At 37.6% G+C, this 13,813-nt stretch overlaps 1 protein-coding gene across 1 annotated transcript; it reads left to right on the top strand.

Annotated features, from left to right (window-relative positions):
- The first annotated feature begins 3,840 nt into the window (after positions 1-3,840).
- On the top strand, positions 3,841-9,710 carry fam83b (family with sequence similarity 83 member B). The gene is made up of 4 exons (XM_028603350.1): positions 3,841-4,299; positions 5,418-5,582; positions 6,261-6,385; positions 7,682-9,710. The coding sequence occupies exons 1-4, from the start codon at positions 3,841-3,843 to the stop codon at positions 9,708-9,710; spliced, it is 2,778 nt and encodes a 925-aa protein (XP_028459151.1).
- The last annotated feature ends 4,103 nt before the right edge of the window (positions 9,711-13,813 follow it).

The following is a 13,813-nucleotide window of genomic DNA, read 5'->3' as shown; positions in this document are numbered from 1 at the left end:
GGCATTGTTGGTGTCTGAACACTTTTGAAGCGGTAATATTTGATTTTAAGAGTGAATTGAGAAAAACTCTCACACATGGGCACTTTAAATGAAAAACCTTTCGGCTAATATAAAACCCACCTCCAGTAATAATCACTTGAATAATTTATCACGTGCTGTTCTCAATTTTGTATTTTCAATATAGCAAATGTTAGTTTTTTCAACCTGAAGAATTTTACCTTGAGATCATTATGATCTTGCAAATGGATCCCACTAAAATCTAAGTATTTTTTTCAATAAAAAAAACTAAAAACATTTCAATATCATTTTTTCAGTTAAATATCATTTTTTTCAGTTAATCTTGTTTGAGTCCTGCTTTAATGAATTGTAGCATGGGAACAACATTTAGTGTTGAAGGTTAACTTTTTAAAGTTTTTTAAAGTAAACTTTCTTTTGTGTATTTCCTGAATGAAAAGAACTGGAAAACCAGTCCATTGAATTGTGCTTTTTAGAAGGGTTCTCTGAAAGACAGGAGTTTTCACAAAAGAATAAAAAGGTATTATTGCCTCCACACAGTGGTATCACAGTCTGAGTGTCAGCAGTGTTTACAATATGAATATAATCATGACGCCATGAACACACAATATGTACTGTAAATATTCATGGTTCAGAGTGTAAATGTGACACATTGTGACTTACATGTCCATTAAATAGACCACCTCCACTTCGACTAGCATATCAATTCTGTTGTCCAATCATGTTTTTTACAATTAAGAAAACAATTAAAAATCAAGTCATTTTTATCTGCCAAGAACTTACAGTAGAAACAGTAATTCATGCTTTAATTTCATCAAACAACAAAACTCAATAAACTAGAGGTGCTAATTCAAAACTTTGTAGTCAGACTCATAGCCACGTCCAACAGGAGAGAACACATCACTGGTTTAGAAATCACTTCATTGGCTCCCATTTCGCCTGTGGATTTTTAAAATTTTAATGATCACTTTTAACGCTTGTAGGCGGTTAGCTCCAAGATATATAGCTGACCTCCTGCCCCACTACGAGCCTCACTGCAACCTGAGATCCTCTGGCAAAAAAACTAAAGGTGACCGGGCCTTTTATGTTTGAGCCCCTCAGTTGTGGAATGACCTGCGGGTGGAGATCAGGGAAAAAAACACATTGCCGTCTTTTTTAAGGAACTTTTAAAAACTATTTCAGACCATTGTTTTTATCATAATATTTTCTTTATTTATTGTCTTTTTTATTGTATGTAAAGCGCTTGCTAACTTTGTTTGGAAAGCTCTTCATTAATAATGGTATTATTATTTCTCTTGTGTTTTGCAAAATTAATAATTTTTGCTTTCCTAAAAAAACTCATAATTTTTGTATAATAAATACAAAAGAGATATTCATAAATACAAAAAAACATGACTTGAAGATTCATTCACGTTTTTTAGCCTTCAAGGGAATACTTGTTGTATGCTCTTGTGAAATGGTGTTGGTGATTGCAGCTCTTCCTTGTAAGAATGCAGATGTTACATCATGAGCCAGTTTCTCAAGTGACTTAGTAAAAGCTGACCAGACAGGACGAAGAATGCCAAATGTCACCAATATGAATCTATAATTGTGTCTTAATCAGTCCTCCTATAAGCAAGATTTTACAAAATAAGGAAAATGAAGAAAGCTCACAAAATCTCTAATATTGCTTCATACTAAATGTCTGGATCCTTCCTGCATTTACAAGGACATTAGAAGTGCTTTTTTGCTGACAGTCGCAAGACCAGCTGTGTCCCCACCACAGTCTGGATAGGTCCACCCCTGATATTTCAGCAACATCTGAAGTATGATCAAAGTGAATAATGATCAATGGTTTAGTTAAGTTTATTTATGTTTGTGGGCATTTTCCCATTAAGAAATTGCAATTTTTTTTTTTGTCACCTGATGCAGGTCAAAAAATACAAAGCAAGTAAATGTTGAAGCAAAATCACGCATTATTGTGTCAGTATGTGTAAACTTCACAGCACTAGACAAATCATTTTGCTGAGGTCCAGTGCCACTAACCCTGAGGTATTCATCAAAGCCTCTTTGTCATTATCTTGATTTTCGTCAGAGTGAACTTTGTACCTGAAGAGAGTAGGGGAGTGGCTAAATGTCTCAAACAGGTTTATGGCTGCATGTGAGCAAGTATCCAACCAACCATTTGCATGTCAAAACTGGAATCCACACCCTGTGTCTGCAGACTGCTTATCATGTTGAGACACCTCCTTGTCTTTGTTTCGTCCAGCAGGCAGTTTCTCCAAATATCGAACATAAGCTGAACATACATAAATCTGAGAAGGATACTCACGGAGCAGTCAAGAGGATTTTAACAAAGTTCACAATCCAAATGTAAGTTGTTGTTGCTGAGCATAAGATAATGTAGTTGTGACTAGCGTATAGCAAGAAGCAGCGTCTCTGTAAGAATATTAAGCACCTTAGTTTTCCACTGAACAGTGGGAGGTTTGTAAGTGATTATGCTGTTTGTACAAAGTTGTGATGTGCAGTATATGTAATGATTTAATTATAACAGCTGTTCAATGTTTTTTTTATGTTTGGCATATCTATTTAAATAAGATACAGCAGAGTTAATGCTTACTTCAAAGGATCTTTGACATGCAAAACTGAAAACAGATATATGATTGTATAAGCACCGCAGCAGGGTCTATAAAAGAGCCTACATGGAAAAACAGAGACGGCTTCACGCGTACATAATACCGGCATCTGAAAGTAAAAGTTAACACAAACTTCCCCATGTCAGGCTCTCAGCCATACAGCTGCTATAAATCACAGATTTATCTTGCTTCTCTGTTCTCTTGACATTCAGATATATAAGACATGACAGATGACATACTAAAGTGAAATGCTTGCATCTTTAAAATGTCACTTATTTCTGTGCTTTCATCCAGTGAGGTTTGATTTATGTCATCATCATATCATTTCAAGGTGTTTTAAATAAAATGACATTAACCTAAAACAGGTTTTTATCCCGTATGAGGTAAATTTAAAAAATAAAGTTTTTTTGCAAGCTTTTGCTAAATTTTCATTGAGAGATTTTATTAATTATTAAATGGTAACTTAATTTGGAGGCGTACTAAAAGAACAAACAGGTTCAGTGTCTGTAAATGATGAGTCAGTTTTCATGATGTGGCTTGTTGGAAGCAAATCTCATTTACCATAAACCATAGAAATAACAGGAAAGTCATGTCTTGTGTAATACTGTTAAAGAATAGATGGAAATATTGAGTATGTATTGCTGTGTTTTTGAATTCAACATATTGGAAAATATAGGCCTCTTTACTACTGTGGTACACACAATCCCAATGTAAACAAACACTGTATCTTTTACAATACGCTCTTGTTTAACTACTGAGAAACAATTAAGGAATTAATCAAGCTTAACAAGTATGTATTACTTTAAATCAATTGGTTTATTCAGAGTTTGTGCAGATAGCTGAACACGAGACAATGGTTCATTAACAGAGTATTTGTGCATTCTGTTCTCAAGTTACCCATCTCTATCTACTTTAAAGTCTGTGATTCAGTGCCAGTTAGCTATTCATTAATCAGCTCCTGCTTTGTTTCTCAGAAATGTGTTCACCTTATTGTAACACCAATGAAAATCACTTTCCTTAATTATTATTATAATATTTACACTGTGGTATAACCTTTCCATGTATTACTACTTTACACTTTACTTTGCCTGATTATGCTTAACAAGAGTCTTTCAGCATGTTCCACTGCTGCAATGTTTGTTCTCTGATCCTGACATCCTGTCATTGATTTCTATTATCTATCTTTCAGGTACTAAAACGTTCTGGAGCGATGGAGTCTCCAGAGTTTTCGCTGCTGTCCTCCCTGAGGGGAGAATTGAAATCAGAGATCCATCCGGATTACATCCAACCCCACTATAGGGAATCATATCGCCTGGCGATTGATCGCCTGGCGAGCGGCGGCAGAGACAGTTACCAGGAGTTCCTCAAAGAAGAACGTATGGGAAGCTTCCTCTCAGAGAAAGAGATCCTCTTCATCACTGAAAATGTAGAACAGCTCCCACTTCAAAACCATGCAGAGGAAATCAATGGTCCACCGGACAACCAATCATCCTCAGGGACGTACTGGCCCATGCACTCGGATGTGGACACGCCAAATTTGGAGTTGGGGTGGCCGGAGGTCATGCATGAAATACTGCAGACAAATATAGATCTGCTTTTTCATCCACCCAGACAAAACAACCCCACAATCAAAGAGGTGATCCGGAAGCAAGTTCAGGATGCGAGACAGGTAATCAAATCTATGTACCTGCAACAATGCGCTGAGACAGAACCCCAAAAAAGCACTGATGTGTGGTGTTCAGACTGATATAGCTTTGTCACAGAGCTGCAAATTGTCTCAGACATAATGTACATTTTTCCCACTGTGTGTATTTTGTGATAAAGTATGTAAGCACCTTATCCCCTCAGGACATCACGTCCACAGACTTTTGTTGCTCTGCTGGGGTTGTCAAGGTCAATATCTGGTTTTGCAACTCACAGTCATAAAAAAGGCAACCATATTCAGCACTAGCACTACATTATAGCATCATATTCATTACACAGTTAATCATAAACTAGTTATTTAGCTCAATATTGTGGTTAGTGGACCGTGTTAGTGCGGCACTGGGTCTTAATTAAAGTAACTTACACAGCAGAAGACTGACAGGGATGGGTGGAGAATACAACATATCAGCTCAAAGAAAAGCTAATGAAAGCCTTTTCTCTCTTTCCCCCATAATTACAACCAGTGCAGTGTAAAGTAATCCAAATTAAACATGTCATGGGACGCAACAGCTTGATTGTCTCTCTCTTTTTGAAAGTTGAATAATATTTATTTAAATGTATGCATATTTTGGATGTTGCATGCATGGTTACGAATGATGACTACCACTTCTCATGGTTCATCTGAGAGACAGAAACCTGTTGCTGCTTCATAATATTCAATATTTTTCAAATTGCACTTTATCATGATGAAATTCCTAGATGAACTGTAATTGCAGTTTGTTCAAAGTGAAATGAGAGAGAAAAACCTTTAACCTGGTCCTCCAATACTCCTGTTTCTGTACAGATAGAAAAATGTTTTCCCTGCATTCATTCCTTCTTCTGTATCGATCTCAGTAAAATTATATTGGTTACCTTCACTGCATATGCTTAGTCTGCCTCTGTTTATGATAAAACAATTTTAGTTTTAGCATCACTTTGAGGTTTTATCTGTTTCTAGGTGTCAGACTGTATATATTTATATTATTAGTTTATAAATGAGGACTGTGAGTGTGCTCTTCATTCACAGGTATAGCGTGTAAACTGGTTTCATGATCTCTGGTCTTTGGGACGTTGAACTGATCCGGATTCACTTTGTCCACGCAGGTCATTGCCATCGTGATGGACACGTTCACTGATGTAGATATATTCAAAGAAGCTGTCGACGCCTCTATAAGAGGAGTCCCAGTCTACGTGCTTTTGGATGATTTCCATTTGAAAAGTTTCCTCACAATGGCCGAAAATCAAGACATCAAAATTCAACAACTCAGAGTAACTATATGATTTAAAACATCCATTTGATTCTCTGAATTTTAACTAACTTTATTAGAGCAAGCCTACATTTTGAAAAGTAATTACACATTCTTTGTTTCTGTGGTTGTTGGCTAGAAAATATAGTTTGACCTCTAGGAAATGCACTTATTCACTTCCTTGCTGAGAGTTAGATGAGAAGATTGATACCACTCTCATGTTTTAAGAGAGGTATTGATCTTCTCATCTAACTCTCAGGAAGAAATCAAATAAGAACATTTCCCAAAATGTTTAACAATTCCTTTAACCAGAGAGGACACTGTTGAGGGAATGTAAATTCACATGCATACAAAGGTGCAAATGTTGATTAGAATCTTTTTTAATAGCCTAGGACATCAGTTTAATTTCAAAGCTGGTTTCTCCAGCTTGTTTGGGCAGAGTCATCATTATTTTTCTGTGGAAGCGATTATAAAGATTCAAACACACCCTTTGAGTTCCCATCAAGTGCACATCACATGCCAGCAACGACAACTGAGGGACTTGATGCCATACATTTCAATTTGTCAGATTAATCTGCACAGTTACATCTGTTCACCTCAGATCTTTTTTTTTGATGATTGACATACTTCTTACCTTCTGCTGTAAGATTTAACCACATAAATCTTTTCTAACATGTTCCTTTCACTGCTTTGACTGCAGAACATGAGGGTGCGCACTGTGAAGGGTCAGGATTATCTCTGTCGATCAGGAGCTAAATTTCATGGGACAATGGAGCAGAAGTTTCTTTTAGTCGACTGCCAGACGGCAATTTATGGCTCATACAGGTAAATAAAACTGCAGTGGTTAAGACTACTGAGGCATAAACTAAATGCTTCATCAAGCAAAGCACTGCATTTACTGACACGCCCTACAAAATTGCTGTCATCATTTCTTGTTAATGCCTTTTGAATAAGATGACTAGGGCTGGTCCGAATACCATTTTTTGAGCTTCGAAGCTTCGCTAGTAATGAGCATCGAATATTCGAAGCTTCGGAGAGAGGGGGCTGAACATATTATCTCTAATAATGGCAGGAATCTCTGTGTCTGTCTGTTGTTTGCATTTTGATTATTTTGAGAACCTTTAATCCAAACGACTTCACAAGGGAGTGCAGTGTCGTATTTGGTGCGATATAGATAGACAGGCCAGACGCGTTCAGAATTAATAAACTTTTAACCGCCCGGATCACCGTCCCGTCAACGGGACACTTTGTGACTGGGGCGTCGCTGTAACCTCGATAAAACTTCCACTCTGAGCGTTTTTATAACTTTAAAGCATTAAATCTTTAAAATATACAGCCATGTACACAACTGTTACAAAGTAACAGAAAATAAAACAATTCAGCCGTAATCTGCGCAGCCAAGAGTGCATGCATACCTGTTGTCGTTGTCCTTTCAGCAACAAAGTGGTATTTTGACCAAAACTTGATTTTCATAAATCCCCAAGAGTCCAAGGAAATGTAATATCCAAGCTTTATATTCCAAAACGATCTCTTCGCCTCACAATGTTGAAGTTTCTGGCCGAATAACAACGGAAAAACGCTAAACAGTTTTCCATTTCCGCACTTTTTATCACCGCTAGCTTCTCTGCCCAGCTTGCTAAATGCTCGAAGTGGCCGTCATTGTGTAAGTATATTCTTCTTCTTTGTAGTTTATTGGCGGTTGGCAAACCAACTTAAATGTGCATTACCGCCACCAACTGGACTGGAGTGTAAACGAGAGATAAATGCAGAAAATAAATAAACCAAAATAAAAAAAATAATTAAATAAAATGAATATTCGAATATCAAATTTTCAAATCGAATACCAACCCACCGAATGAATATTCGAATATTCGGGTCCAGCCCTAAAGATGACCAAAACTTTCTAGAAAATGTGCCAACACAAAACAGCTGTTTAAAAAGAATCTTTCTCAGACTGGAAGTGGAACCTTTATATAAGTGTGGGTGTGCTTTTTGTCTGTAGCTTTTTGCTGCATCTAGATAAGAAGTTAAACGCACAAGCAGCATTTTGAGGGTTCACAAATCAGTCTTTTTTCCCCAACATTAAATTAATAAATAATCTTTTTTCGTGTTTGTTCGCAGCTATGCATGGTCATTTGAGAAGATCAATCTGAGCATGGTGCAGGTCATCACAGGCCACCTGGTGAAGTCCTACGACGAGGAGTTTCGAACACTCTACGCCCGGTCGACTGTGCCAGCTGAACTCTGCCCCCCAGAGGGTTTGTTCCAACACAACGAGCCACACGGAAAAACGATTTTGCCAGAATATCATTCCGACCAAAAAATTGAGCGCAGGGACCATTTGAGGCACACGCTGGACACAGTCTATCGGAAGACCTGTGAGAGGAAACTAGGCGTGAGAGACCTTGAGGAGAAGCTCTTTGAAGAGGAACCTAACAGGTTTGTGCCCTTGATTGAGAATGGGATCGGCGTTCAGAACAAGATGCCCCAATATCAGTCTACAGAGATGATAAACTTCTTGAAAAGGCACAGCTATGCTGGGGAAAGGGAAGATGGATATATGCCGCAGAACATCAGGCCCAGAGCGAGCAACTGGAATATCTCTCGAGAAACAGGAAACGGAACAAACAACTACCCCACGGATAATTACTTACAAGTGCCACAGATACACAGAGGTCAAAACATACGTCAATCTTACAATGGCAAGGATAAACAGATTCTGTCCATGCAGCAAAGCATGCCAACACTAGAGAATACGTCCAAGTCGTTCATGCGCACATGGAGGATTGAGTCTTACCTCAAAAACCCTGACGTCCCATTTGGAGACTCTTGTGACTATTTAGACCAGTTTGAACCACAGGACAAAGCTAACTCATTCATGCACGGAAGGATGAGGTCTTCCCTTGTTTTCAGGTCCCCCATACCAGAGCATATGGACCCAAACAGACACATTAACAACTCCTCAACTGGTGTTAACTCCTCAGCAGCACCAAACACTCCTTTTCACTATTCATCTAGGCATTGGAATCCAACAGCAGGAGCTGAAAATAGAATAGGTAATGAAGATTTCATGGTAAAGAGACAAGCTTCGCAGTTTTTGGATGACAATTGGAATAATTCAAGCTATGGCCCAGGTAGAAACATCCACCATTCTGTATATGCTAGCTTAGGCAGAGCTAAAGGTGGAGACATAATCACAAACCCAGACATGCTAACAGACAGTTGGCACAAAAGGCATAGCGTTGCAGATCCAAGATCAAACACTGAGTACATGCATGAATCATCAGATCACATGCATGGAGCTTTCCCAAGGATGCAAGGGACTAGAAGCACAACAGGGATCAATGCACTCAATGGAGGATACAGGTCAAATCTGAAAGAGGATCAGAGATCTGTTTCTCATTACGATGTCAAGAGTAGCACAGGCACAAGGAGCCCTGGTAGACCTAATCCCACTTGGCAGGAGCCCCCATCCAGGACTGTGTCCACAGCAGGCCTGGATGTAGATAGAAAGGATTTAACAGCTAAATCCAACAGCATGGGCTCCCAGCATTTCCTAAAGCAGAGTTCCAAGAAAATAAAATCCTTACTGAACATACCAGAGAAAAAAGAGGAATCAATAGGAACCATGGAAACACCAAGTCTGAAGTCAGACTGCAGCACAGACACCATAACAGCTGAGGATGAGGAGAGGATATCATATGGAGGAAAACTTCACCAAAGCACAACCAGCGCTGTTAGGTCCTCCTCTGAGAAACAGAGGAAGAAAATAGAGGACGACCATCTAAAATCTTCAAAGCCCCAAACTCCACTCCAAGCCCCTCTCCCTAAACCCAGCACACAGAAGAAACCCAGCATTTTCGAAAAAAGCACAAGGCCCGGCCTTGACTCAGGGAGCTGGAGCAAAGATCGAGGCACAGAGAATCGCCTTTACAGCAGATTTGAGCCTTTCTGCTCATTTGAGAAGAAACGCTCTATGGAGTCTGCACAGGGCTTTGGTAACGCACACTCTCAGGAGAAAACCAAAGGCCTTCCTAAAGGTGAGGCAGCTATTGAAAACAACCTCACCCGGTCTGCACGAAGCCACCATGACAATAAGCTGGAGAAATTCATTCAAAGAATGGGAAATCTGATCCACAAGAACAAGTAGTTTACATACTGTAGGTCACTTATTACCAATGCACATTTGACTCATAATGTTTATATTTTAGTATAATATATATATATATATATATATATATATATATATATATATATATATATATATATATATATATATATATATATATATACTATAGTATATTTCTGGTTACTTTTGAAAATGTTTTTTTTGCAAAAAATGTTTACATTTTTACCCCTTCTTATGTTATTGTGCACAGATGAACTGAATACCATTGACAGGAGAATATGTTTTATATGAATACAAACCTTTATATAACAAAATCGTAAAAGCTGTCTTTACGTCTGTCATCCACGTCAAACTGAAGCAATATTTTTAAACAACAAATGTTGCAGATCTTAAGTTGTAGTTTTGTCGAAATGTCAGACATTGGTAGAATGTATTGCTGCAACTGTTATGTGCACATGACATAGTGCTGTTGTTACTATACTCAGAGGATTATTGTAAAAGCATTGCGATTGCCATCAGCATACAAGCTAACCTACATGATGAAAATCATATGAATGTCAGACAGAGGTTTTATGAATGGGGGTTGCAATAATTTTGCACAATGGACCCAACAGGATAAAGTGGACACCAATCATTTTCCAAAGATGTCATCCATCCAAGGTTTGTTAAATTCTATGAACAGTGTTCTTTAAGGGAAAACTCAATGTGCACTATAAGCCCAATAAAAAATGCAGTACACATACTCAGTGGCCACTCAGGGATGATTCAAGTATTCCATATTTCATACTTTACTCAAAGTGACAGATTTGTGTATCTATTGAGGAATTTATCTTTTTGATTCATAAATATTCATTCTTTACAGTTAGTTATTTAGTATTACGACTGAGTATTCAGCTGTATTTAAAATAGTAATTTTAATTGTTGCTTCCCAGCCAGTCCCACATTGGTTCTCTGTGTTTTGCCTCAGTGATATTTGTGGGAATTGAGTGGATATTTTTAAATACAGATCTTTTAGTGTACTTTCTCTTCATGATGCTGATAAAACGCTGATGAAATGATGGATAATGATTCATGTGTTTCTTTCGGTCTGATGAATCATGTATATGATGTGTTCATTTACTCGTAGAGTTCAGCCTTAACAGTTTGTCAAATCCAGTTTTTCTCTCCTGTGTCTCTATTACATTTTTATCATACGACTTGGAGATTGAAATAGTATGTTTTGTTCTAGATTCCTTTTTCTAAAGATTAACTTTTGTGCCTGAAACTTAATAATAGAAAATGTTATTATCCATCCATTATAATTAAAAAATATAGGGGCACTTATTTCTAAGGGAATTTTATGTTTGAAATTAATTTACAAAAGGGAAAACTGGAATTTATCTGGATGCATCTTGAACAATCGAATAAAAAACAAGTCAGTGCAAACTCCAGAAAAATCTCTTATTATAAAAATGTCATTTGCAGTGAAATGCACATCACCTGCAGTCCATTATATCATAAATTATGACGGTGGAAAGCACCTGCATCTCTATTCATTTTTGTGCAGTACATAGTACATTGTGTGTTCTTCATCATAGTTATATACTTAAACTGATTTGTGTATCTGATTTGTTGATCTACGTATTGCTTGGGGATGGATACAGGATTATTCATCCCGTCCTTTCCTATCCCTTCTGTCCCATCCTATTCTATTATGTTTTGTCAGATACAATATAGAACTTCAATCTCTTTCCACCTTGCAAAAAGCACAGAAAAATATTCAAATCTATTTTTTAACAAAATCAATCTGCTGTCAGTAATAGTAACTTAGCTTCCTTAGCTGTCTTCCAAACCATGAATAGTGCTGTTTTAGAAAACGTGTTTGATGGTGAAACACAATTCAACACAACAACTACACATTGAAGCACAGACAGGAAGTGATGAAATATGTATCAACGTCAGCTGAACGGGTCTGATTGAGTGACAAAATTGTGTAGCAGACTTCTGCAAACCCATATGCAGATGGGTCCTTATCCTATCCAATCATATTAAAACATACCCTAATAATGAATGCTATCCCTCTTCTCTCATATCCATCTTAGAGCAAGAAGAAAAACATTAGCAATATATTCACCAACAACAATAATATGTGATGCAATGCAGCAACAAGATGTTCTCCTCTGCCTCCACTCTGTCAGCTACAGATGCTCTCGCTTTGATGGCAGCTTTGAGCTCAGTACAACATGGAAGAGTGAACTTTTTGCATACACCTAAGGCACATCCTCCACCTCCTGTTACTGAACTTGATGCTGCTGGCATTCCAGACTCGTTGAAATGCTGCTCACCTCCAGTGGATCCTTCTCTGCTGAGGTGAATAAATGTGATTGCATTGCTGTCCCCTGATAACAGAGTGGAACAGTCCCTATCTTCTGACCACAGAGTGGAACAGTCCCTGTCTTCTGACCACTATACGTTTTGGAAAATTTGGCAGGCGGTATGCAGTGGAGATTATTTCATAAGGACAAACAATAGTGAGACAGTTTTAGATGTTAACCAATACATACTGAGCTGTCTATCCTCAAACCGTGTTTCTTAGCACCAATTCCTTTCATTAACATATTCCACAAAAATATTCTATATATATACTCCTTAAACTTACTGACATTCTACAATCTCTATGATATTTTGCACATTTGTCTTATATTACAGTTGCAGCCCCACAGAGTCCTTTTTACAAATTTACAAAATGGTGCGTCACACAAAAGAAGCATGTACAATGACCATACAGTAGGTGTGGCAAAATAATTTTCTTCAAACAGTCACTGTCAGTTGGAGTTGTGAGTCAGACTACATTGGGCTGTGCTCCATAGCTTTACCTCCTGCTTATAGGTTATCCAGTTGTTCCTGTCTCCACCAACTTTAACACACACATACAGTAGTGATACAACTGCCGGAATCATGGCTGTTCAGAAAATGTTTGATAAATATAACCAACATGACATGAATATAAGCATGATAGTTAGGTAAAAAATGTGCATACAAACACATTTTCACATTTTAGACACAGTACATACAGTATGTATGTTGGATTGTTGGACTTGTGACTGTATAATTTCTGGATAGCTCTATGTTTCATTAGGCATTAATACCTTCATTATTAATAGATTTTACAGATACATAACGTGGGACTGATATGCACATAGGCATGGTCTGCATACTGATAAGGGTAAACAGGCTGATGTGAAACTGAAATGAGCAACTGTAAGATTAAAATAATGGAACTAAAGTCCTGCAGGCACAGGTTTAAGTTTAGTCAGAGACACGTACAGTTTTGTGTCAGAGCCTGCAGTGTGATTAAGTTTACTGTGATGAGCCCAGCAGATAATGCTGAAAAATCAATGAAGCATAGTTCAAACAGAGCTTAGAGTTGTTCCAGACAAGTGACAAATACTGAAAGACTATAACCTACATCCACCCAGAACAATCACATACGGCAAGTTACTTTATAATCTCTTCGCTATTAACTCCTGTGTGGGAGGCAGTGCCTCCTCCCTGACAGTGGCCAAATGACAAAATATGCAGTCAATGTGTAATTGTGCTAAAGAAAAGAAATCAAAAACCTGAACGGTGATGTGATTTCACAATTTTCATAGCATGAAGCCTGCAGAATGCTGCAGCTCCAGGTTTCTGGGTACTGTTTTTACAAAGAGCCATTTCCTGTCATTCCTTTCAGATATGTGTTGTTTTAAATGCAAAGACACTTTGTGTGGAGATCTTGATAATTGTCCTGGCAAGCATTGATAATTGATGTCAATATTGTTCACTCTAGACTTTTATATTCCAATAAATATGAAGAAATAATAGCAGGAATCAAAAGGATGCTAAGTAAAAATTAAAGTTAAGTAAAGTTAAAGTTAGTAAAGTTATATTCTTCAGTTTCCATTAAATGGAAAGCTTTGGTGGATTACTTTATTGTTGATAATGAGTCTCATAGAGGCTCATGTCTTTGCTTTATGTGAGCTGATTTAGGATTTAGAGCCGGAAGGCATTTTTCTAACTGAAAATAGAAATATATTGCTGCTTATTTGTGATCATCTTTCAATGCTCCATCATGATTATGCTTTGTGAAGAAGAGACCCAAAGGC

This window comes from Perca flavescens, chromosome 17, assembly GCF_004354835.1.
Source record: "Perca flavescens isolate YP-PL-M2 chromosome 17, PFLA_1.0, whole genome shotgun sequence".
In the NCBI taxonomy this organism is placed as follows: domain Eukaryota; kingdom Metazoa; phylum Chordata; class Actinopteri; order Perciformes; family Percidae; genus Perca; species Perca flavescens.
Note: the sequence above shows the minus strand (reverse complement) of the source record. Positions and strands in the feature narration are given on the sequence as shown.